Source organism: Chelmon rostratus, chromosome 22, assembly GCF_017976325.1.
Source record: "Chelmon rostratus isolate fCheRos1 chromosome 22, fCheRos1.pri, whole genome shotgun sequence".
In the NCBI taxonomy this organism is placed as follows: domain Eukaryota; kingdom Metazoa; phylum Chordata; class Actinopteri; order Chaetodontiformes; family Chaetodontidae; genus Chelmon; species Chelmon rostratus.
In genome coordinates this window covers 4,698,384-4,720,976 of record NC_055679.1, presented here as the reverse complement: position 1 = coordinate 4,720,976, position 22,593 = coordinate 4,698,384, and the positions used below count along the sequence as shown (strand labels likewise).

At 45.2% G+C, this 22,593-nt stretch overlaps 1 protein-coding gene across 4 annotated transcripts in view; it reads right to left on the bottom strand.

Moving 5' to 3' along the window:
* Positions 1-22,593, bottom strand: part of slc38a4 (solute carrier family 38 member 4) — a 37,325-nt gene that overhangs the window by 3,344 nt on the left and 11,388 nt on the right. For 2 of the 4 annotated variants that reach the window (XM_041963957.1, XM_041963956.1), the window contains exons 2-15: positions 16,994-17,215; positions 16,007-16,103; positions 14,882-14,997; positions 13,011-13,084; positions 12,782-12,874; positions 12,535-12,616; positions 12,366-12,448; positions 11,609-11,667; positions 10,832-11,092; positions 9,697-9,776; positions 8,892-8,992; positions 8,429-8,553; positions 960-1,104; positions 178-275 (exon numbers count right to left, since the gene is read on the bottom strand). In XM_041963957.1, the coding sequence (XP_041819891.1) occupies positions 178-275; positions 960-1,104; positions 8,429-8,553; positions 8,892-8,992; positions 9,697-9,776; positions 10,832-11,092; positions 11,609-11,667; positions 12,366-12,448; positions 12,535-12,616; positions 12,782-12,874; positions 13,011-13,084; positions 14,882-14,997; positions 16,007-16,103; positions 16,994-17,118 (1,539 nt within the window). In that variant the 5' untranslated portion in view covers positions 17,119-17,215. Of the gene's footprint in view, positions 1-177; positions 276-959; positions 1,105-8,428; positions 8,554-8,891; positions 8,993-9,696; positions 9,777-10,831; positions 11,093-11,608; positions 11,668-12,365; positions 12,449-12,534; positions 12,617-12,781; positions 12,875-13,010; positions 13,085-14,881; positions 14,998-16,006; positions 16,104-16,993; positions 17,216-18,274; positions 18,316-20,263; positions 20,361-22,593 lie in introns of those variants that run through there. The other 2 variants (XM_041963955.1, XM_041963958.1) reach the window with 2 other exon arrangements.

Below are 22,593 nucleotides of genomic sequence, written 5' to 3'. Positions count from 1 at the left end.
ATGTGGCTCAACGTGTGATGATGCGCAGCCGGGGGGGTGGAAATTTCTGTCGAAATTTCTGACGAGTCACGTTTTGGAAATGTTATCCGCCCCTCGGGGAGTGAGACAAATGATACAGTGAGAAAGATGTTGAAAGAGTGTGTGCCTGTGTGCGTTTGTGTGTTTCTGCAAACTTACCCCGATCTTCTGTGGGGAGCGTGACGGCACTGATTTCACGAGGCGGAGGTAGAAAGCAGCAGGTAGGATGAAGATGAGCATCGTGGCTGCAGACGAACCTGCAATGGCAACCAGGAGGGAGATCGATTCAGATTTCAGAGAGCTGCAATTTGATTTATCACACTTAACTAAATGTGTACAAGCAAACACTATATTTAACACTGCTGGTTATAAATGGTTTTACAGAGCACGCATTCTCTTTTTAGTCACAAAAAACACAGTTTCTTGTAGAAAAGGTCTGACCCTTGTTAAATTTGGCCTTTGTTTCCCGTACTGTAGGTAGGAAGCAGCTCTTCATGGTAAGAAGAAAACCCATTGCTCATTTCCTTTTTTGATTTTCCAAGAGAACTTGTTAATTTTAGCTTTGAGATGCTGTCTGTGCACGAAAGGCTGCAGCCGAAGATCCAGCAGATTCGTCCACATGCTCAGTGCTTGTGTGCTGGCAGCGAGAACGTGAGTTTTTAGATCCAGTGGTCACAAACTGCTCACGCGACTGCACAGCTGACTCGACCCGACGCTCTAAGCTCCTGTACTTCCAGCGTCTTTACTTAATAAAATGACCCCTAAACTGAAGGGGCTAATCAGGCAGCTCTGCCTGTGTTATTAACTCGTATACGTCCACGCGGCGGGCTCTTCACAGCACGTTTTCACCGCCTCTACGCCAAATCTTCCTCACCACGTCGGAACACTCGGAGTTACGACAAACGATTTCCTGTGCGTCAGCGTAATCGGGCAGCACTCACCGATGAAGCCAAAGATGTCTCTGATGGTGGGCACGAAGATGACCAACATGTTGTTGAAGGCCAGGATGGCGGCGGCGATCAGCATGTGGCGAGTCCAGCTGAACTCCCGACCGCTGAACAGCAGCGTGGTGATGGAGGAGCGGATCTGGGACAAAACAAAAAGCATCGACATTTTCAGTCTTTGTCGTACTGATTCACACAAATCTCTTCATGATTATACTTAATATATAGTTCACCCTTAACTGCCTGAGAGCGTGTGTAACCGTCACAGCATGCTTGGTCAGCTTGTGACTTCAAAAGCTATCGGGTTGGTTCGCCTTCAACCCCCACCACACTGCACGGTAAAGAAACACGTGTCACTGTTGTTGCTTTTCTGCGTGTGGACAGTCTGTCTCCGAAACAAACCAGTACCAACAACAGTCTGTACGTCTGCTGGCCTGCGCCCGAGGCTGATTCCCACACTTGGCCTCTGACTGAAGTGTGTCAAGTCCTACGAGGTTACTCTGTGTGTATTTATGACTGTGTGTGTGTGTGTGTGATCCCGGCTAAGATGCCTTGTGCTGTTGAGCCACAGGCAGCCTGTTCAAGCCTCCAGTGGGTGAAAGGTCGTGGGGATCAGGTGAAACCCGAGGCACCGTCAGCTCGCAGGCCACACGGGGAAAGGTTACAAGGGGCGGGGCTTACGGTGCCCATTCAAAAAGGCAGGGGATTATCTCCTGCAGCGCAATGGAACCATGGGATTGCATCAGCCTGAGAGGAAGGCAGGCAAGGGGGGGAGGTGTGTTTTTACACAAAGCTATCAGTTGCAGCTTACTACTTCTTTTTCTGCCAGCCTCTCTTCCTTCCTCTCTTACTAGCACATTAACCACAATCAGCCTTTTTGGTCAGGCACACAGACAAGGATTAAGACTTTTTTTCATTGTACTCAATGTACTAACAGAGGCAGAGTATTTCATCACAGCTGTGGCTTCTTTATTATAGACAAGACACGTGCTATCTTTTCCTTTATAAAAGCTGCTGCTGGCAGAACATCCAAAGGCTGTCTTTGTAAGTCTGACTTAAGGAAAAGATTAATATCCAGTTAGCATGGCACAGCGGGGGGAGGAAAAAAAAAAAATCACATTAAGTGGATTTTCTGCACTGTCAGACTGAACCAAGTGACCTCCATCATGACGGCCAGGAGGCACCGAGGTGACGCCTGCGCTTTACTGTCCACTGCCAAAAAAGTGTCACAGCTAAAGCCAAACTAATTTCTTATGGGAGATAATGACAATAATTCAAGTGAATCCCTCCTAAAATTCTACAAGTGTTCCCCCCAGCCCTGCCCCTCCCTGCCACCAGCTGTTGCATAATTAAACCAGCTCGGAAAACTAGAGCCCGGACGAGGCATTTCTCTCCGAGGCTCCAAACTATTCACCACCCGACTGTTACCTGGCGCGGAGCCTTTGGAGTTCACTGTGCAATGTTTGCACACTTTTTACTCCTCGCTATTTACCTGTCTGAGGCCCCCCCACCACACACACACATAAACACACAGAGCATGTTGTAGGCAGCCGGATTGGCCCAGCCACATCTGGGTTCAACCAGTTAGCAACAAACCAGGGATTTAGCTGCGCAAGTTAGTTCTGCAAAATGTTTCTGGCCTAAAAGTAGATAAAAACAAGGGTCCTGTTTTCTCTGTTGAAGTCACGATGCACATGTGAAAGTGCAAGTATATTCAAAGCTCGAGGCGACAGCAGACACTGTGTGGCAGCTGTTAATATGAGTGTTGCCCTGTTCAACCTGTCATTTCTACATGAAGCCCTTTACTTTTTTTTTCACAACCACACATTTGAGTTTGCAACGTGAAATGAAACCACATGCAGCAGGGTAAAAGTCCCCTTTCAAGTAAAAATATCAACACGGATGTCAAATCAGAGGGTTTCCGACTACATAGGCACTGAAGCTTGAACTCTGACCAAAACTAGACTTAAAAAAAGGGAAAAAAAAGACAAGCTTCACAAAATATACCTTTAAAAATTCCGCCTGTGTCTTTCTAAAACAATTTTTGGGTCGTCATGTTTCCAGGCTGGTGTAAAACATTAAAAAGGTGAGTTTCACAAAGCGTTCTTCACTGCAACCGAAACAAACTTCAACCAACATCATGCAGACATGAGCTCTCTGGTGGTGATGCGCTCTGCAGCATTTCAACTCCACTTGTGGCCAAAACCCACATAGGCTGTGCCGCTGTCTCAAAGGTTTGGCCCAAACTTTCATAAGAGCAACTTTTGGGTTGCCAGGTTGGTGGTGCCAGAACTACGAGCGTGAGACTCGTGTTGTTGTTTAATTCATCAGAGGAGCCCTCCAGTGGCCTGTTTCACCTCTGACCTTGAGGAAAAGAGCTGCAGCGAATTAATAAACAGTTTCTTAACATTTATGACTTCAGACTTGGGGGATTATTATATAAACATGCTCTTAATGACTCACAAGCATTTATTTAGCATTTACACTTGTTAGACAGTGACTCAACCCTTAGTTAATTACCTTATTAACTTGTGTTCCACCAGGATTGATGAGGAGGAGGAGGAAACAAAAGCATAAATGGGACTTTTTACAACCTGGCAACACCCAAATAGTTTTAACACGCTATAAACGACCAGCCATTTTTGTTCTCCTTGTACCACTATGACTGATCCGTAAAGCATTAGTAAGAATTTAACTCTGTTGCGAGTCCTTGGAGGGCAAAACCACAGTTCCTTTGTGACTCAGCACCTGGACTGGTAAATTACGTGTGTGTTTTACACACTGGTGAGCTAATTGCTGCTAGCTAATAGCTAACGAACTAAACTAACATTGTTTGAAGTGGTTGCATATTGGCTACATCCACACCAAATACCATTCAACCACGAGAGTTTGTGTTTAAAGACGCAGAATTTCAGCTACATTTTAGTCTTAAAACTCTGGGATTACTTTGTAGTCTGGAGGGGTGGAAAACGAAGACTTCTGGAAATGATGCAGAGGCCTACGTTTGTTTCCTGATTGGGTAATATTGGTCACGATTTGCCCTGCCCTCATTCGTTAAGCCCCTATCAGGTGACCCTTTTCTGGAAGACATTAAATGGCATTAGCCTGTATACAGTTTACATCTATGAGCCTTGACTACCAGCAGTCTCAACATGGACATTAATTACAGGTTATTGTTGACCTTCTTGTCAATGCAAGCAGCTCTTGTGCAGCTAAATTCTGCATGTTACCAAACACCTGTCCGTGCATGCCCGGTGTGCATGAATGGTTATGCGATGTGTTTTCAGGCGTGTTAATCTAGGTGGAAATTATTTCAGATACAGTGCTATATCACTGGTTTGGGCGGAGAGCCTCAGACTGAAACTTTACTACATGATGGGAGACATAAAGGTGACGTTGGTGCTGTTAATCAGCTCGTTTGCTGCCCTCTCCCATGGTTTCCATCTCCAGCTGGAGCCTGAGAACTGGGGCATGTTTGACTCTACATAAAGCCCTTTCATTATATCCAGGATCCTGGCAAAGCCCTGTGTGATCTGGCCTCTGTTGCCATCTATCCTTCACGTGACTGCACACACACACTTCTCCACCTAAAACACACGTCTCCAAATGTATACTCCCACACACGCATTCCATCCTCTCTCATATATACTTCCCCTCTGGAGCCAAGGACAGTCGCAGACAAAGCTGAGGTTAATCTCTAGCTGAAGGTTGGCAGCATTTCCCTGCAAAATTAAGGTCATGAGGATTCAAGGCGAGATTCTCAAATGTCAAATGGAAAGTTGGCAGAGCCGCGTGACAGGGTAGTTCCTTTGATCTGACGCCTTCCATGCATTCAAGTTCGTCAACCTTTCGGCCGTGTTGCAGCGACACTGTTTTAATTTATTGCAAGGATGGCGATTTGTTAATTAAACATTCCCAACTCTGCACAAGCGCACGTTTCTAATCAGAAATTCATGCACAAATCAACTTTTTTCCACGACAGCATTAGCTAAGTCAGTCGTTCACATTGCTGTCTCTCAGCAACTAGAGCTTATCACCACAAACCGCCTTGTGTAAAGCCGGCCATGACTCACTTCTTTTCATAGGTGTCCACGCAGGTATACACAGGCCACGACCGGTTTATAACACAACCTCACAGAAGGAATCTGACCGACGTTTTTAAAAAGCTTCAGTGCAAAGATATTTAATGTTCAGATTGATCAAATGTACCTTTTTTTTTGCAAATATACACTCACTGTGAATTTGATGCCTACAACATGTTCCAAAAGATGCAACCACTGTGTTACATCTCCTTTTCTTTTCTCAACACCCAGTAATCATTTGGTAACTGAGGAAATTAATTGGTAATGATTCCCATTCTTGCTTGATATATGATTTTTTCAACTTGCCATCTATGTTAATTAACACTTCCTCATTCTGCTAACGTGACTTGGTCAGCATTACGTTCGACTTGAAATACATTTGCTGTTGCAGATTAGCGGTATATAAAAGTCATTTCTAGGAGACAAGGCTGCTGTGTTACTTCCCCTTTTCTTTTCACTAAACTGCAAATGACCACAGCTGCTTTGCGGTATCCCATTTCAGTCCTGAGTTCCTCTGCCCGGATCAAATGTTTATCTCTTCTGTTACCTCAGTCCTGCTCCCTCTCACTTTCTCAGCACTGGATATATTTACAGGCTTGCCCTTCTCCATGTCGGTTACATTACAAATGAATTAATCTTGAGGTGGAGTCAAATGGAACGGCTGCAAATGACCAAAACAGACACGTAAAGACAGCATAGCTGCACGAGAGGTCTTGTTCTAATGTATCACAAGAGCTGAGTTGTTGCGAGAAGACGTCAGTGGAGACGTGAGCGAGCTGGAGAGACGAGTGTTGGAGTACAGAGAGCGTAGCTTAGCGTTACGGGAAAGGTTTTCAGTTGCTGAATATTTAGCAGATTCTCTCACGAGACTTCTCCGTGAGCGGGACTTGGTTCAAAATCAAGCGAAAGATGAAGAAGAACGTTTGATTTCCCTGCAGGGATCCTTCCTCCATCATGCTGTCAGACACTTATAATAACAATGTGAGACCATCAGTAGCAAAAACAAACACATTTGTGGATGTGGATTTTGTGGACAAAGTGCACAATTGCCTGATTACATCGCAGCCCGTTTTGCGGCTAGTGGATGCAGCACTGTCGCTCAATACTGGACTAATGTAAAAAAAATGTCATCCCCATTGGTCACTTTGACATAAAGAGAAATAGGGTCCAGGTTGAAAACTAACCGAGATTCTCTTTAAAGAGACATAACTCAGTGGTGTCTGACTCACTTTCACATTTAGCAAAATTCACCCTTGCGCAAAATCCTAACATTCCCATGGGACTGAGGTATGTTCCCATGGCCACCATCAGCCATTCATTATATGGTTTCTTTGATGCACACCCACATGCAGATTTCCAACCATTATCTGTCATTAAAACAACACATTTAGAGGATTGTGCGGCTTTGGCAAAAGGTTTGTGTTTCTGTCTCTCTAGCCTGCCGGCCCACCCCTGTCTCACAGGCTCCGCCTCTCTACCTCCCTCATGGTAGCGGTCAGGGTGAGGGTTTTTCCACTGTCCACTCTGAGGCTGTAAACTTCCACTGCAGAGCGAGGGGGATCCTCTCTCACATTCCCCTCCACAGAAAAAAACAGCAGTGTCTGCCGAGGGGGGGTTGGTGGTGGTGGTGTGGGGGGATGGGGGAGAGTGTCAAGTGGGAGAATGCAACCATCAGCTAAATGGCTGAAATATAAATAGTGATGATGACTGAATGTTTGTGCACATACGAGACAGAGGATATAAAAGAGTGCAGATAAAGATTACAAGTTTAGATTCTCTAACTATGATAAATGTGTGTGTGTGCGTGTGTGTGTGTGTGTCAAGCTGTGTGTTTCCATGGCATGCAGTCAGTGCTGCATCATTCTCTGTCAGCACTTTCCTGTGACTTGATATCAACTAATTTGCTGCCCCCTTGTGGCTGGCTACTGTACCTGCAGCCACTTCAGAAATTATTCACACATTAGCAGCTCTGTCTTCACAGCAGAGCTGGCACGTCATCATCTTTGCACTTCATTCTTTATGACACTTTTACCGTCTTCTCTCTTTTGTTTATCATTATTATTATTTCACAGTTTTTTGGCGTCTGACTACATCTGTGCTGTTTGTCACAGCTGTATCTTCCTCAGGAGATGCATGCCATTACTTCTCTTAATGCTAACATGTTTGAGTCATCTTGGATACATTTTTAAAGAAATATTAAAATGTATAATTGAAGTCTCTGGGAGGAATGCTTGAAAGTTGACATCTCAACAGCTGCAAGTGCTAAAATATTCATGTGTTATGAACAAACGACTCAATTGACTTTATTACGCTGAAACTTAATAAACTAGTTCTCCACAAGCATGTCAACAGCGCTCAAGAGCCCCACCTTGTGGCCATTAGTAAAACACTGCGATACTATTTATTACTGTCGCTTTAATGCAATATTTCATGGTAACCAAATTCAGCAAAGTTGAATAGAAGGGGACGTCTGTAGTATTTATTAGCAGCTGTTAACAGCTTCCAGCTATCACGTGTATTTTCTTCAGAGCCAATTTCAGTCTTTAAGTATAATCAAGTTTGTGTGTGTGTGAGTGTGTTTGTGCTTGAAAGCTAAATCGGGGCATGACAGCTCCCCTGGCCTGCAGCCCTTTTTTGTTCTCCTCGTGTCAGACAAGGGCCAAGCTAAAATTAGCCGATGAACATATATGGCTTTGGGAGGCAGAAGTGTGTGTATACGCTTGTGCGAACGAATGTGACCGAGGCGATAAGCGCTGGGCACTGGACATCGCACACAGGCCAACCTTCAACCCCATCTTAAGAGAAGAACAGGCAGAAAGTAAGCGGTCGAGAAGTGTGTCTGTGCTGCTGCATTAAGAGGCGTGGCTGTTTAACCTCGTGCACGTTGGGATTTGAGATGACGACACAAGCAGAGCGCCAAACGAACAGTGTGTTCTTTTTAACCAAACTGCCAGGAAAAAACACAGCTGCATCCAGAAAATGACAAAAAAAACAGAAAAAAACACTGACTCTGCACCAAACACAAAACACAGCCTGTAAGCAGGATGACACGAAGCGGCGGTAATGTTTTACTGAACGAGTGGTTTTTAAGTAGCCCCTCGGCGCCAGGTGGAAAGCAGCAGCCAGAGATTTTAAATTACAAGGGCGGGTGTGTTTGTGTGTGCCTGAAGAACACGTTTGTGTGCTCTGACGTGAATCAAATTATATCATTGCTCAAGTAACGTTCGGTTTAATGAGGCTGAAAGAATTTGCAGAGGAAAAAGACGCCATTGCTCAAATAAGTAGTTCGTAAAAACCCCAGAACTCAGCTCCTGCCGGGACATTTTACAATGAGGAAAAAGTTCTGCTTCCCAGACTGAACTGTGGAGAAGAAGCAGTACTTACAGGAAACAGCACGATGGGGACAGTCAGGGTGACTGCAGTGAGAACAGCCAAACGCACCAGCAGCAGCATGGTGTCAAACTTATAAACCTTGGTGAAGGTGTGGAGCAACTCCGCCTCCACGTTGTCTGTGTTGGAGGAGCAACAAAGAGAAAAAGGACAAACATGAACAATTTGTGAACAATAGGAAGCAGTAAGGAAAAAGTTCAACTACAGTCAGTGTCATTGCAAGGGTAATCTGCATCAAGTTTTAGCTTACTATCAGTCAAACAGTGCTGGTTTGTGTTTGTTCTGGGATTTCAAAGCTCTGCTAATGTTCCTTCCTAACTAAAGTCAGAAAAATCGCTTCTCTTTTAGTCCAGATAAGGGACTGATATCAGTTAACTGTGTGTTTGTCTCTTTTTAGGCTGTTCATGCTCTGTGATTGGAGTTGACCCTCGCTGCTTTAGCGTGTTGTCTTTCTTACCATAAAAGGTGAGGTAGCCGAACAGAGCCGACAGCATGTACATGACGAGCATCGTCATGATGGACAGATTGGAGACGTTCTGCATCTTTTTCCTGCTGCGGCTGTTGAAACAACACACACATGCACGTTCACTTTTAGAGTTCACCGAGATCCTCCTCAGTCTTCATAATCTGCTTTTGCTCTGAGTCTGTTTGAAAGCGTTGCATTCTGCTCAGTGACGCCTCTCTATTGGACACAAACGGGAGCATTTCTGTTCTCCTCCACAGCGTGCAGGATGTCCTGTTGCCACATTCTTACTGCACACCTGCGTGATCCATTTCCCGATTCTTTCCCGCCTTTGTCACATTTCTTAAGAGCGCCCGTCATCGCTGGGGAAACTGCATCACTTACTGTTCTCATTGCATACTGGAAAACAAAGGAACTGCATTCACAATGCAACACCCTGCGCTGCCCAACGCCACAAGAGACCTACTGAATTGTACCGACTGAAGCGCGGTTATGTATTGTGTAAACTACTGTGCATTAAAACTGCTACAGGCCCAGTCAAAACTGTTGATAGTGAGGTGTCTCTGGAAAGAAAAAAGGCTCTAAATGGGATTTTTGACGCAAAAAAATCTTTTCACCTCAATATATTGGGATGGCAGCACAAGCTTTCATACACTTATATCCAAACCATGGCACATAAACACTGTCTGCACAGCTTCCAACTGAGAAGATGGGTTTCGTTCATGCAGACCCTGTGAGGTTGTTTTAGGAGGTGGTGGAGGTGGTGGTGGTCCACTGTAAGGGGGAGAGGAGCACTTACTCTTTCAGCTCGCTGTAGATAGGCAGGACCTCAGGGTGGCAGACAAAGGCAAAGGCCAGGATGGGCACAGTGTAAGCCGTCTGTGGGAAACACGAACAGGACAAACTGAAGACAGGAAAAACAACAAGAAGACAGCTGCACTGCTAACAATCTGTGTAAACTTTTACTGTCAGATAATTAGTGACTTATGATTATTCTTCCTGTAGGGAGCTGTTAAATAGCAGCTTTACCAGGTTGACGCTGGTAAAAGAACGTGTCAGGGCGACGTTCAGCACTGTCTGCTGATAAATGTCTGACTAACAAACCTGCTCAACCGACCACGCACCACAGGCCGATGCCAAGCGTTTGATTAGTCACAGATCGTATTGTATTCGTAAGGTTGGCTTGGAGTGTCAGACCTTCATTGCAAATGTCACTTTTGTTTTTTTTTCCCCCACCCACTAACAAACTTCCCTTATCAAAACAACCGTCGCGCTGTGCCTTAATTGCTCAGAACTGCAGCTGGCAAAGTCCAGAAAAGCCCCGAAGAGGCAGGCAGACGGTAATCTAGCCAAACAAGACAACTGCTTCTCCCTCTAATCATTATGAAAATCACAACCTTGGCGAATCGAGACAGCGCAACTAATCCTGTGTCCCAGCATGTAATGCTACGTGTCAGATTCTTAGCTTGATTTATGATCATTTAGGCCAAAACGCAAATACGTAAACATACACACACACACACGCAAAAGCCAAAACACACCTTAAAATCCCCACCTTTACTCAACATGTCTTGGCAAATACTCGGCATTACGTTTCTGTAGGTTAGAAGATGTGTTCCTGTGTGTGAGCCAGCCAGTCTCATATCGTTTCACACAAACGTCATCTCATCACATAGACGAATAGTGTCTGTCTCATTTAACAGTGTACATTAATGGGATCTATTATCCTGGCTTATCCTAAACGTGTAGTAGTGTGCATAGTGCGGGACCCATTGTGTGTAAGTATGAAGTCCAACCTGTTAAACCTTCACTCGCTAAACATACAAAAGGTTATTTTACACATGCCACTGAGCTCTGCAGGTTGGACAGATGTTTGGAGCAAGCAGAAGTTTGCACTCAACTAAAAGCCAGCCAGAGATTAGCCCTCATCGTACCTGCGAGTTGAAGACAAAGTATTTGGGCGTGCACATCTCCTCGTCGTCGGGGTGCGGCTCGAAGTGGACGCCGGTGGAGTGGTGGGCGTCGTGGCTGCCGAGGGCCGCCGGGGAGAGGTCGGCGCGGGAGAAGTCCATGTGCGCCGAGCTGTTTTTCAGATGGTACAGCCCCTGCATGTCGGAGGCGTTCATGCTGAGGTTCGACGAGTGCTGGTAGAAGAAAGGGAGAGGGCAGGGCAGCTGGGTCTTCTTGTAGATCACCTGGGAAAGAGCGCCACAGTGAGTGCTTCCAAGAGAAAAGACTGAGCAGTAAATACACACTCTCCGCTTGAAACAAGAGTTGTGGCAGTTCTCCAGTCGGGTCATTTTGGGATTATTTTGCAATGCATGTGTGCTAGTTCTACATTTTCTACATGATGTAATGTTCTGAACAAGTGAACTGCAGTTTCTCAGGCAGTGTAATACACCCTGTACCAGCCGTAGGTGCTCACCTCTCAGGCAGCAGGAGGACAGGGTCAAAGTCATGGCCACCAGGTGAATGTAAGTCCAACATTCACTCTCCATTTAGCTCTGTTTTGGTGTGCGCTAACTCCTGAGGGACATATCTGGCTCTTTAGCTGCTAAATGCTGCACTAAACCACTTTGCCTGTCTGCCCTTTGGTGCGGGGCAAGTAGAATTAAGTTGTTTTTTAGGGTTTTTTTCACCAAAAAAACAACAAAAAACACAAATGTAGACAAATGCCTGCTGTGCCGTTAGAGTAGTAAAGCTGAACTTACCACGCCCAGGAAGAAGACCATGCAGGAAAGGGAGAAGCCGCTCGTGTAGCCCAGGTAGCCTAAAGAGGAGACAACGTCAAAATGAAAAGAAGCTATGATGACAGCTGTGAAGCCGTGCTACAGTTTGCTTTTCTTATTCGGCACCCCTGCACTCTTTTTGACACTGCTGTCAATTAATTCTGGTGTCTATTCTCAGATCTGGGTCACGTCCCGTTCTGGGTTGTGACCCACATCCTGAAATAGACCACTAAAAACCTGATATGAGCGGCAGCTCGGATCTGAGCTTATGAAGCCTTTAAGGTCCTGATGAAACGTAACCAAATCTACCCAAAAATATATGCCCATAAATATAAATCTAATGTCAGTCTGCACCAAAATCATAACTGCTGTTATCATTTAATAAACAAATTGACAAAAGCTTTGACCCCACCTGCCTGTCATAATTACATAACCTGGACTCAGTGTGCAACCTTTTTTGGAGCTGAGCCAGTTCAGGCGAATCTGGCTCTTGCATTCATAAATTACAACCAAATGGTGAAGCTAACTACGGGCTTAATAGCAGTGTTACTTCACAGTCACTCCTAATTGCCAGAGCTGACTCAGGGCTCGACTTGTGTTACATTCCTTCTGGTTTGGTTTCAGACTGCAGAAAGTGACACAGATCGTACCTCTTTAAAGTCAATAGCGGAATCAGAAGCACATGTGGTGAACAATCTGCGATTCAATGGAAACACAGCATCTTTAAGTGAGTCCTTACCCAGATTTTTAAGGAGAGACAAAGGCAGAATGACTCCGATGGACACGAACACCACCAGGTAGTTCCCGTTCAGGTACCATTCACTGCGCAGAGAGATCTTTTTGTTAAATGCTGAACACACGCAAACATGTTCATCTTCAAAAGGACACACACACACACACACACTCACCCGGAGTTTTCTTCTAAAGCCAGGAAGGCTCGGATCACTTCAGGCAGCTCGTACTTCACGATGAAGAGGTAGCTGGACATGGCTGCAGGACAGAGAGGACACGAGTGCTTAAGATCCCCTCAGATTATAAACTTAGCAATATTACAAGCACATCTAACCTTTAGTGATTGTACTGAACAGCAGTAAACCACTGTATTTTTCAAAATAAGCCGAGCTACACGCACATACACGTGAGATCACCGCCTACCTCCAATGTTCTGCATGATTATGGATCCGAACGCCGCCATCTTCCCTGGCCAGCCGAACGCTCGCTCCCCCAGCTTTTCATAGATGAGGGATCCTGTCAGAACAGACAAGCTGATGGTAAATGCGGGTTTGTTTCCAGGTGATCAGCCGGTAAGATTAATCTCAAGGGGCCGTTGGTCAGCTGGAGGCCGGTTGAGTTTGCTGAACCTGAAGTCGACTTAAATACCAACCTCCTTCTTTAGCCGTCACAAGGAGCAGATGTACGGAATATAAGGAGAGGATGGCCACAGCGACGAGCAGGATTCTGCACAGAGGGGGAGAGCAGAGGTCAGTGAACTTAGGCGTGACACAGCCACAACAACAAAGCCCACGCATGAGAAGAGAAAAGAGAAGGGTCTGGATAGATGTGATATAGAGGAGAGTAGATGTATCATGCATAAGTATCTGTGACATAGTGCAGCTGCTCAGGCGTGTTACTGCGTGTCGGCGAAGGCTTCTCCTAGGAGATTTGTGCTTTCGGCATGACTTCTACATGGCTGTAGCATGACTGGTGCAGTGTCGCGTCACTGCTACGTCAATGCATCCATCTGCTACATTCTTCAAATGGCACACAGCGTGTCAGCAGGGTGACACTGGAAGGACTGGGACCGAGCATTACTTTTATGGCTTCCTGCAGCAATTCCTCTCAGCTCCCTCTGATTCTAAGCAACAGGATGGAGAGGGACGGCGGGGGTTCACTATCGTTCCCCCCCTGCTATCATTTTTCACATTTCCCCACTCCATCGACACTCAGCTTCAGAGAAAAGCGATCCCCGTGACAGCTCCTGAGGTGTCCACACAGCGGGGGCATGGATAGCGGACAGAGGGGAGGACTGCATGGGTGGGATTGAGGCGTGTAGGGTGGCAGCCGGGTGTCGGGTGTTCATGGAAGTCACCCATGAATGCTGATAATGCATATGCACGGGACGGACAGGGCTGGATGAAAGACGGCAGAGGAGCTGAGGTCACGGGGTGCAGGAGTTCAAGCAGCAGGAGCTGCTGTATGTTCCATATTTTTACAGTTTTCCTGTCCCACTGGCCAGTCTCCTAATGACTGCGCTGACCCTCTGACTTCTCATTACCACCAGCTGGTTGCATTTATGGCTTTGAGTGAAATGTCTCAACAACTATTGATGAATTTGGGTAAACACGCCCCCAGAATGAAGCTTTATCCACTTTTCTTATATACAAAGATGGTGTCTTATTATCTATTTCTGCTAAAAGGTTTTCCCTCTTCATGCTGTATGTGGCCTTTATGCACAGGTTTACACATCAGGGCGTTCTTTCCTCCAGGTTCCAGTAAGGTTCATTAACATCATTATATGTCATCTAACGGTCCTGTTAGCTCTTGCCCTGCAATTAAACTGGAAAAGAAATCCTGATGACACTGTGACTGAAACCATCGTTTGCCAACTATGACTAAAGATTTACCATTTAAGGGCTTTCGATCGGGATTTTGAGGAGAGTGCGAGCAATTTTGTGATGTAATGAATGACGTGTCGAGAAGAAATACAACCTAGCAACAGTTTTTTTGAATGTCACACAGACAATGGAAAGGTTTAAAAGGAATATGAAATCATATCTATGTGCACTCTGGGTCAAAACATTGGTCTCTGTAATTGTAGAAAAAAGTTATAACAGGTTAAATAAAACAGGATGCCCCTTTCAGACCCAATCATGATACTAACACCAGTTACCAATCAACCTGTTTACCTGTGGAATGATCTAAACAGGTGTTTTTGGAGTGTTCCACAACTTTCCCAGGCTTTTGCTGCATCTGTCCCAACTTGTTTGAAACGTGTTGCAGCATCACATTCAGAAGAAGCAGATATTTACAAAAATCAATGAAGCTGATGAGGTTAAATATTTAATATATTGTCTTTGTGCGGTTTTCAGTTGAGTGTATGTCCAAAAGCATGTGCAAATTCTCAAATTCTCAAATGTTTTTAGGTTTTGCATACTGTTCCAACTTTCTGGGTTGTAGTAACTACCTGCCTGTCCTGTCATGTCACTTCTCACACACACCCTGTCAGTTTTCTTGTTCCACTGCACAGGTACTTACGTAAAGAGCACGATGCCGGTGTTCGCCATGGCAAAGGACAGGCCCAGAATGCCGCTGCCCATGATGGCATTGCTCAAGTTGAAGACAGACATCCCGAAAGAGGTGTGGCCAGGATGCTGCTCGGGGAGAAAACCACGACGGAAAAGAGATCAGCATGAGGAAAACACTGAAAAACATTTAAAGTCTGCCTTTGACATAAAAAGGCTCAGATAATTGATGATATGTCTTAAACTGGAATCAACAGTGTAATCATCTAAAATACTTCTCCTGCATTGCAACAAGAAAGAGAGCAAATATTTGGCAATCAGCAGCAAACCACACAAGACTTTACTGGTATTAGTAACTACTTTGCCCCCCCGCAAGCTGTAATTCAAGGAAAAACACACCCTCACCTTCCCTGCACTGTTAGATACCAACTGTTTACTGCGTTTCCAGTCGTTACGGAGTTTTATTGACTGGACCCATTCTGCCAACATTCCCCACAATGTGACTGGTGGTGTGCTGGGAAAGTTCGTGTGCAAAAATAAGTGGTGAATTTGCTACAGTCCTGTGTGATTGACCGCACAGCACATATTCTTCATCTACTAACACTCCCCTGATAACCTTCACGGCTGCTCTTACAGGCACTCCCGAGCTCCATCGTGTGGCAGGGCTGCCTTCAAACACACACCTGAACTACAGGAAGTTAACATCCGTACTGTTGGCATGCAGCGCCATATTTAAAGTCTAAGAGCACACCAAATTCATTTTGAGTTCATTGCATTCTGGCCCTTTACTGCTGCTGAACAGACAGAGATCAGTCTCTGTGGCTCCTCTGCAAACTTGCTCTTAGAGCCTGAGGAAAACCAGATTAGCTCAAACTGCTACTAGACTCCATTCACATTACTTACTGGAAATTTCATCTGAATATAAATATGATCAATAGGAGAAATTCTAGGCTTTTGGTGGTGGACGTCTTTGTGAATATCTTAATAATACACTTGAGTAACTGTGTGTTCATGCAAAGTTTGAATACTTAAAACTCACTTCATGTGAAACAACTGTCGTACTTTCATTGTATTAGATTAAACCATTGATCCTACCGACACTGACTACATTAGCGCTGTGACTTGTAAATGCTCTTACATATTCCTCATGGTACTCCTCATATTTCTTCTTCTTCATCATCCCATTTGAGAGGAACTTCTGGCTCTCTCCGCCATCATTGTCATCCAGAAACTGACTGCAAGGGCAAAAAAAAAAGAAAGAAAATTCACTTCGAATCGCCTTGTTATGTAAAAATCACGGCAGTCGTGTCACAGAAGGTGTCAGGTGACCTGAGGTCAACACTTTTGGCCAGCTGACATCTGTTGACGCTGGTTATTTGCGGTCAGCTGCGTGTGTTACTGAATCCTTGCCAATCAACACCGATGGATCATTCTGAGCAGCCCCAGCAGCCAGAGGCCCCCCTCCGGTCAAACATGTGTTTTTCTTCTTCTTCCTACAGTTTAATGCTTGATCTTCACTGGGTGGAGGGAGTTTAATTCTATATTTTCTCTGTGCTAATTGAAAATCTGATTTTAAGAGGCAGATTTGAGACATCAGAAATAGTTTGGAAGCCAATCCTGGTCCAACTTCCAAAAGAGTGATGTAGAAACACTTAGAATGGACTTCACAGTGACGTAGGAGACATCTTGTGTCCAGCAGTTAAATTCTGGACATAATTACACATTCATAGATTCCAGAATTTTAAATAAGGGAAAAAGGAGCAGTTTGTGTGGAAAAATCACATCAGACACAACTTATTATTCAGAGTAGAGTTCTTAATATACATCTTAAAACATGTCTGGAGGGATCTTTAATTAATTACTGAATCGCTTCCCCGAAGTCTCCGGTTGGATAAGTAACCTAATTAATGACTTGGTCTGAATTAACTTTTGTCAGCTCCGACAGATAACGACATGTTAATGTCATCAGGCTAAATGACTGTTCACACCCTGACAAGGACTATGTATAGACACTCATCAATTACCAGGTTACAGAGAATGAACGCCCCACCCACAATGTTCAGATGGATAAACTGAGAAAATAATCTGTCACATGGCTGCTGCAATAGAAAACGTGGTTGCTGACCTGTCGATGGTGGCCTTCTCAGAGTCGATGGGCTCTGTGTAGCGGTCGTCCAGGCTGTCGGTGCTGTCATCGTCGGCCTCTGTGGAGACCTTCCTCAGCTCCATGCGATCCACGACTCCCGGCATAGTGGCGCGCAGCGGGACAAGAGGCGGTTTTTCAGGATTTCAGGGTTTAAAGTAGCGGAAATGAGCTTCTTCCTCAACCTTGGCTGGACCTTGTTACCTGTAAAAAAGACATGGGAGTGAAAAGAGGAAACATTAGAGGAAGGTTCAAGTGACATCATCTTTGACGATGTCTGTTCAGAACTTCAACACTAAAGTTCACCACAGGAATGAGTATTTTCAGCTGACTACAGGCCTGCAGATGCACACATTGTCTGTTGCACATCTTAACAGAGCCCTTTTAACCTTGATAAAGAACACTTCAGAGTGAAATGGGGCCCTGTACCCTGCAAACCCATCCTTCCTACTTCCTGGAACTGAGGGGCTGTTTATGTTCCCTTGAAGATGATGCAAACACGGCCCTTCAAACAGCTTCACCAACACTAACAGGTCTGGAGATCTGTTAGCTTTACTGCTATCTCCATTTTACACCAGTCGGACTTGCGGTATGACAACTACATTTTGGTTTATAATGACTGAGTAAAACACACCGGCTGCAGTCAAGTCAACAAACCCTGAAACCAGGTCAAGGATGCAACGAGTTCATTCACCATCAACAGGCCTCCTTGTTCATGTGTGATCTGTGATCCATATGCAGCATTCATCGTTAAGTTATGTAAGGAGTACATCAAAACAATAACATTTCCAAACTGTTCACAAACAGCCATATTATCTGCAGCGCTGGTTGTCACTCACACAAACAGCTCTTCGACTGGGTGAAAGGAAAGTTCCCAAGAGCTACTCGCTGGCAGACAACGCAGGGAAAACACAAACCATGGCCACCATGGTTTTAAAGTATTTACGACAGCAATTAGGTGGAGTCAAATCTGTGAAATGCAGCTAGAGCAAAACTGAATGTTTTCAGTGCGAAGTCAGACGAACAGTTCCACATTTTGGGATATAAAGGATTTATTTGCTTTCTTGCCGACACTTGCTTCATTTGATTCAAATCTCACATCTCTGGATCAAACGCTCCAGCTACAGTGAACTTAGTTTAGCACTGAAAGCAGGTAGCCTGGCTCTGTTCACAGGTTGTTATGCTAAGCTAAGCTAAGCTAGGCTGAGCAGCTGCTGGCTGTCATATTTAACATACAGAATGGAGCGGTATTGATCTTCTCACCTAACTCTTGGCAAGAAATGATAAGATGCTCGCGGTTAGCATGACGACATGGTATGTTCGTACAGCAGCTGAGGCATGATGGGATGACATCTAACAGTCGTCTTCCTGGGTGAAAGTGATGAAAAGAAAGTCAGCTGGTCAGAAGCACCACTGGATGCTTGTTGAGCAACAGCTCCTAATGACGGAAGTGGTTTAGCAGCAGGGTCTTTGCATCACAATGTGTGAAGAGTGTTTACTGTTAACATGCCACTATGCAGCCATGGAAAGTTACCATTTGGCAACGAGGTCATCAGCAAAACAATGCGAGAGGCGTTGAGACTCCCCAGGCCGACCCGACCTGGCTGGTGCAGCTTGATCTGCGAGACCGAACCGCCTTTTATATCGTGCTTTCGTCATCGACAGGCTGCTGTTTCCCCTGTGATCTTCCTCTTCGGAAGTGAACTGCTTTAAAAGCTGATATCTCTGAGCCAACAGAGATTAAGTGGCTACATTACCGTTAACAACCGCATCACACACACCAGTACACCTTATCTCTCAGTGTCGCTCTCTGCTGCGTGGCGAGAGAGAATCGGAGAACGCTCTTCGTTTTTCATTGCCAAGAGGATTAACCTGTCTAACTTGGTTAACTTCACACTTTGGCGCGTTTAATGCTGCCGTTGTCGCAACCATAACTTTACAGAAGCGCACGTTTGGCGGCGTGCCACGTAGCTTGCTCGGACGCAGTTCAGGCTTGCATTGCTGGCACTGGCTGTAGTTCGCACCTACAGTCCCATCCATCTTTAGCGCCTGTGTTGTCCTGCATACATTTAATTTACCCCCCCCCCCACACACACACACACACACACACACACACAGAAGAAACACATTTGCACATGGTCACCCAGCTGTGCGAGAGGACTGCTCAGGCCATTTGCATACTGCATGCAACCACACAAAAACACAAAATGCTAATGAAACAGCTAGAGACGAACTTTGAAATGGCATTACAGAGACAAGAGATAAAATGTTAATGCTGTATGCACACCAACCACCTCTGACTCTCAGGTCCCATTGTGCGCTGGGATTCCTTCACACTTGTGTTTACGGCGCCTCATTTTAATGGTAAGTGCGAGCCAGACCAGAGCTTTCTGCAGCTTGGCCGTGATTGCGCTAACTCACTCAACTTGACTCTTTCTCCATTTGTCCCACAGTTAAAACGGTCTCAGTCTGAGAGGTGATCGGCGCTGAAAAATCATTTATCAGTTGGTTAAACTGATAAATGTGCTGCTGATTTTAAAGCAGAAGCAAGCATGCGATTACATGCATGGTGACTTGTGAAAGCAGGACAGGACTTCCTGCTGTTTTGCAGCTTTGTAAGTAACCCAGACCCTTTAAGAGCAGCAAGCACAAACTACTGAATGTTATTCTGAGGCAGCAAGAAAGATCACACAAATTCCTTTTAAATTTCAGATTAAGAGCCCTACATGTATCTTTTTAGTTTTGGCTTCTGTGTGGCCTGATCAAACACTCATGGTAAAACAGAAATGAAAACATCGAAACAGAAAAGCCGAAAAGTCTTTAAAAAGACACCGGTTTGTTCTCAGTCTGCAAGCTTTTGCATAGTTTCGATCTCCAAAAAAACATGCTCCAAGAAGAGCTATCAGCTCCTCTCTTCCAACGGCTCAGTTAGGAGCCTCATGGCTCCGCTCTGAAAACACTCCTCATCCTCCACCCAAACACTCTTGCATCAGCCACCACCACACGGCTAAATTCCCTCCAGCAGGGCAAGCTTCAGAAGCTCCAGTCAACTTGACTCAAGATTTGTAAGAAAACGCGCCCTGCTGTAGCTTGTAGAGCAATATAAAGATGGTTTGAGATGAATTTCCATTCTTTCCTTGATAACAACCCCAGTAGTATATTACTGTTTGTGTGAGTGAAGTTTCTGAAGTGTAGCAGCCTTATTTCCATGCATCGTTAACCACATTTTCCATGCAAAGCAGGCATACTCACTGACTGAAAAGTTCCTTAGAGAGGCTCCAGGAATGTTCCTTTATTTTCTTTTTGAATAAATGTACTTTTGAGGCAAGTGACACGGTGAGGAGCTGCAGCGCTTTTGTAACTCAGGTGAGAAAGCAGGCTTTTAAAAGGGAGGAGGGAGGGCCTGTGTGGACCAATGAGACGAGACAAGGTTCACTCAGAGCCCCTCCTTCTCTGAGCAATGGAAGCACCCTCGTAACCCCCCCCCAATACACACACACACACACCCACACATCTGCTTTAACAGGAATGAGCAAGAATGCCAATAACTATCTCTATTCTACCTCCATAACCTGATTACAAGGTACAAGAGTACAAGTGAAAAGAGAAGGCTTAATACAAATGAAAGAGGAGAAAACAGGCATCTAAACTGTACCGTCGTCAGAACGTTCGCCACGATCAGACTGAAGACACCAGAGAGCACCAACACTGTTAAATACCCCTTCAAGATGTGGTCACATGACGCGCCGTGTGACCATGACCATCCGTTCTATACAAGCGCAAACTTGTGCAGGCCAAACTCATGTGGGAGGCCGAGGTCACAGAGAGCCGCTGGCCAGCCGCAGGTGGACCGGTGAATTGATCAGACACACACACACTTCTCTCTCCACTGTGCTGCGTTCTCTGTACCTACAAAAATACACACACAAGCTTTTGCACACGCACTCTCTCAGATGCCCAGGAGCGCTGCAGGCAACTGTCAGTGGGTTCAGGGTAGGCTGTGCCGCCGGGCGGCCAATCAGAGGACAGTGTTGGGGATGTCGTCGTGCCCAAGGTCATGTTGCTGTCAGGGATGAGGTTTTATCTCTGTCCACTTTGTTATGTCGTCCAAAAGAAGGTACACACATGCGGCGCGCCTGGAACAAAATACAACGTGGTCCTTTTCCTCGAATCGGCTGCTGAATGGTTTTGTCCAGTGAGCAGCTTAGAAACCGTCTGCGATCGTCAATACAGGCAAAACTTACTGCTTTGAGCTGATAAAATGATTTTATCTACTTGGTTTTGAAGAGCTTTCAATGAGGGCTGAAGAGTTTTCTCCACTCACAGAAGAGCAATCCTTCAACTGAGGAAGTGCTGGTTGACACTGAAAACTGGATATTTTCACTGTAATCCTCGATATCAAGAAAGTGACAATATGTAGGATGGGTATTTACACGTTTATTTAGACATCTACACACAAAAACTCTTTGAACTGTAAGCAATACGGAAAAAACAGACATTTAACTGTTCATTTCATACAGCTTCAACATTTAAATAAGTTCAGAATATCGATTACTTCACTATAATGGAGTCTTCAAAGCAAGGCTATGAAACACGAGTCACTGCAGCTGTATGGGATGTATGTATGAGATGATGCTAAAAGCTAAAGCGACTCGAACAGCAGCACAAATGGGAAGAAAGTCAAACGTCTTATGAATTCAACTTTCATTTGTAAGAGGAGGAATGTGCTGTTCGAATGACAAAACGCAGCTTCAAGTTCAGGAAAGCGGATCGTCTGTGCTATATCATAAGAATTGAGGCCTCATTTGCTGGCGAAAATGTGAACAGAACTGCAAGCAGAGCAGCCACCACCAAAATAAACAAGCAGTCTGTTTAAGTTTTCAGCGGTTTTCAAGCCCATCCCCCCCGAAAAGAAATGCAACTTTTCTGGTGTGGGTTATTTAGTTTAGGAAAAAAAAGCGAAGCCACAAGGAAGCTGACACCTTGTATATGCGGTAATCACTCCAGCAAACAACACATTAAGTGAACAGCAGCAAAAGCTTAATTCCCACAAACATAAACTCGTCACCATGATCCTCTCTGCAGCTGAAGGGACATGCCTTAACAGCACGGCAGTCCTTGAAGTGTGTGTGTGTGTGTGTGTGTGTGGAAAGGGGAGGGGGGGGGCTTCACACGCATGCACGGCCAATCACCTGTGACTAGAAAGCTGCCCCTGAGCCAATCTCGCGACATACCAAACAAGGAAGGGGGTTGGCTGGGTGCGATGGGGGTCAAACCTCAGAGCGGAGCAGCAGCCGGCTTTGGAAGCGACTGAGCTCCATCTTTCAGGTCGAACACATCACACACTTGAAAACAAAAAGCCTTTAAGTGTCCATCTGAGGCACCGAGACACGTCTGACTGACACGTCTGTAATATCATCAGAACCTAATTTCATTAAGCTTGTTGAAGCAAGAATAATGTTGTTTGTTGCTGTTTCTATTGTCTGTCCAGCAACACTTCAAGGGACATTCAACCAATTTAACACATGAAGGTCACTTCATTTATCACGAGAGGTGCCATTCAGCCTGTGAAAACTGCCGCA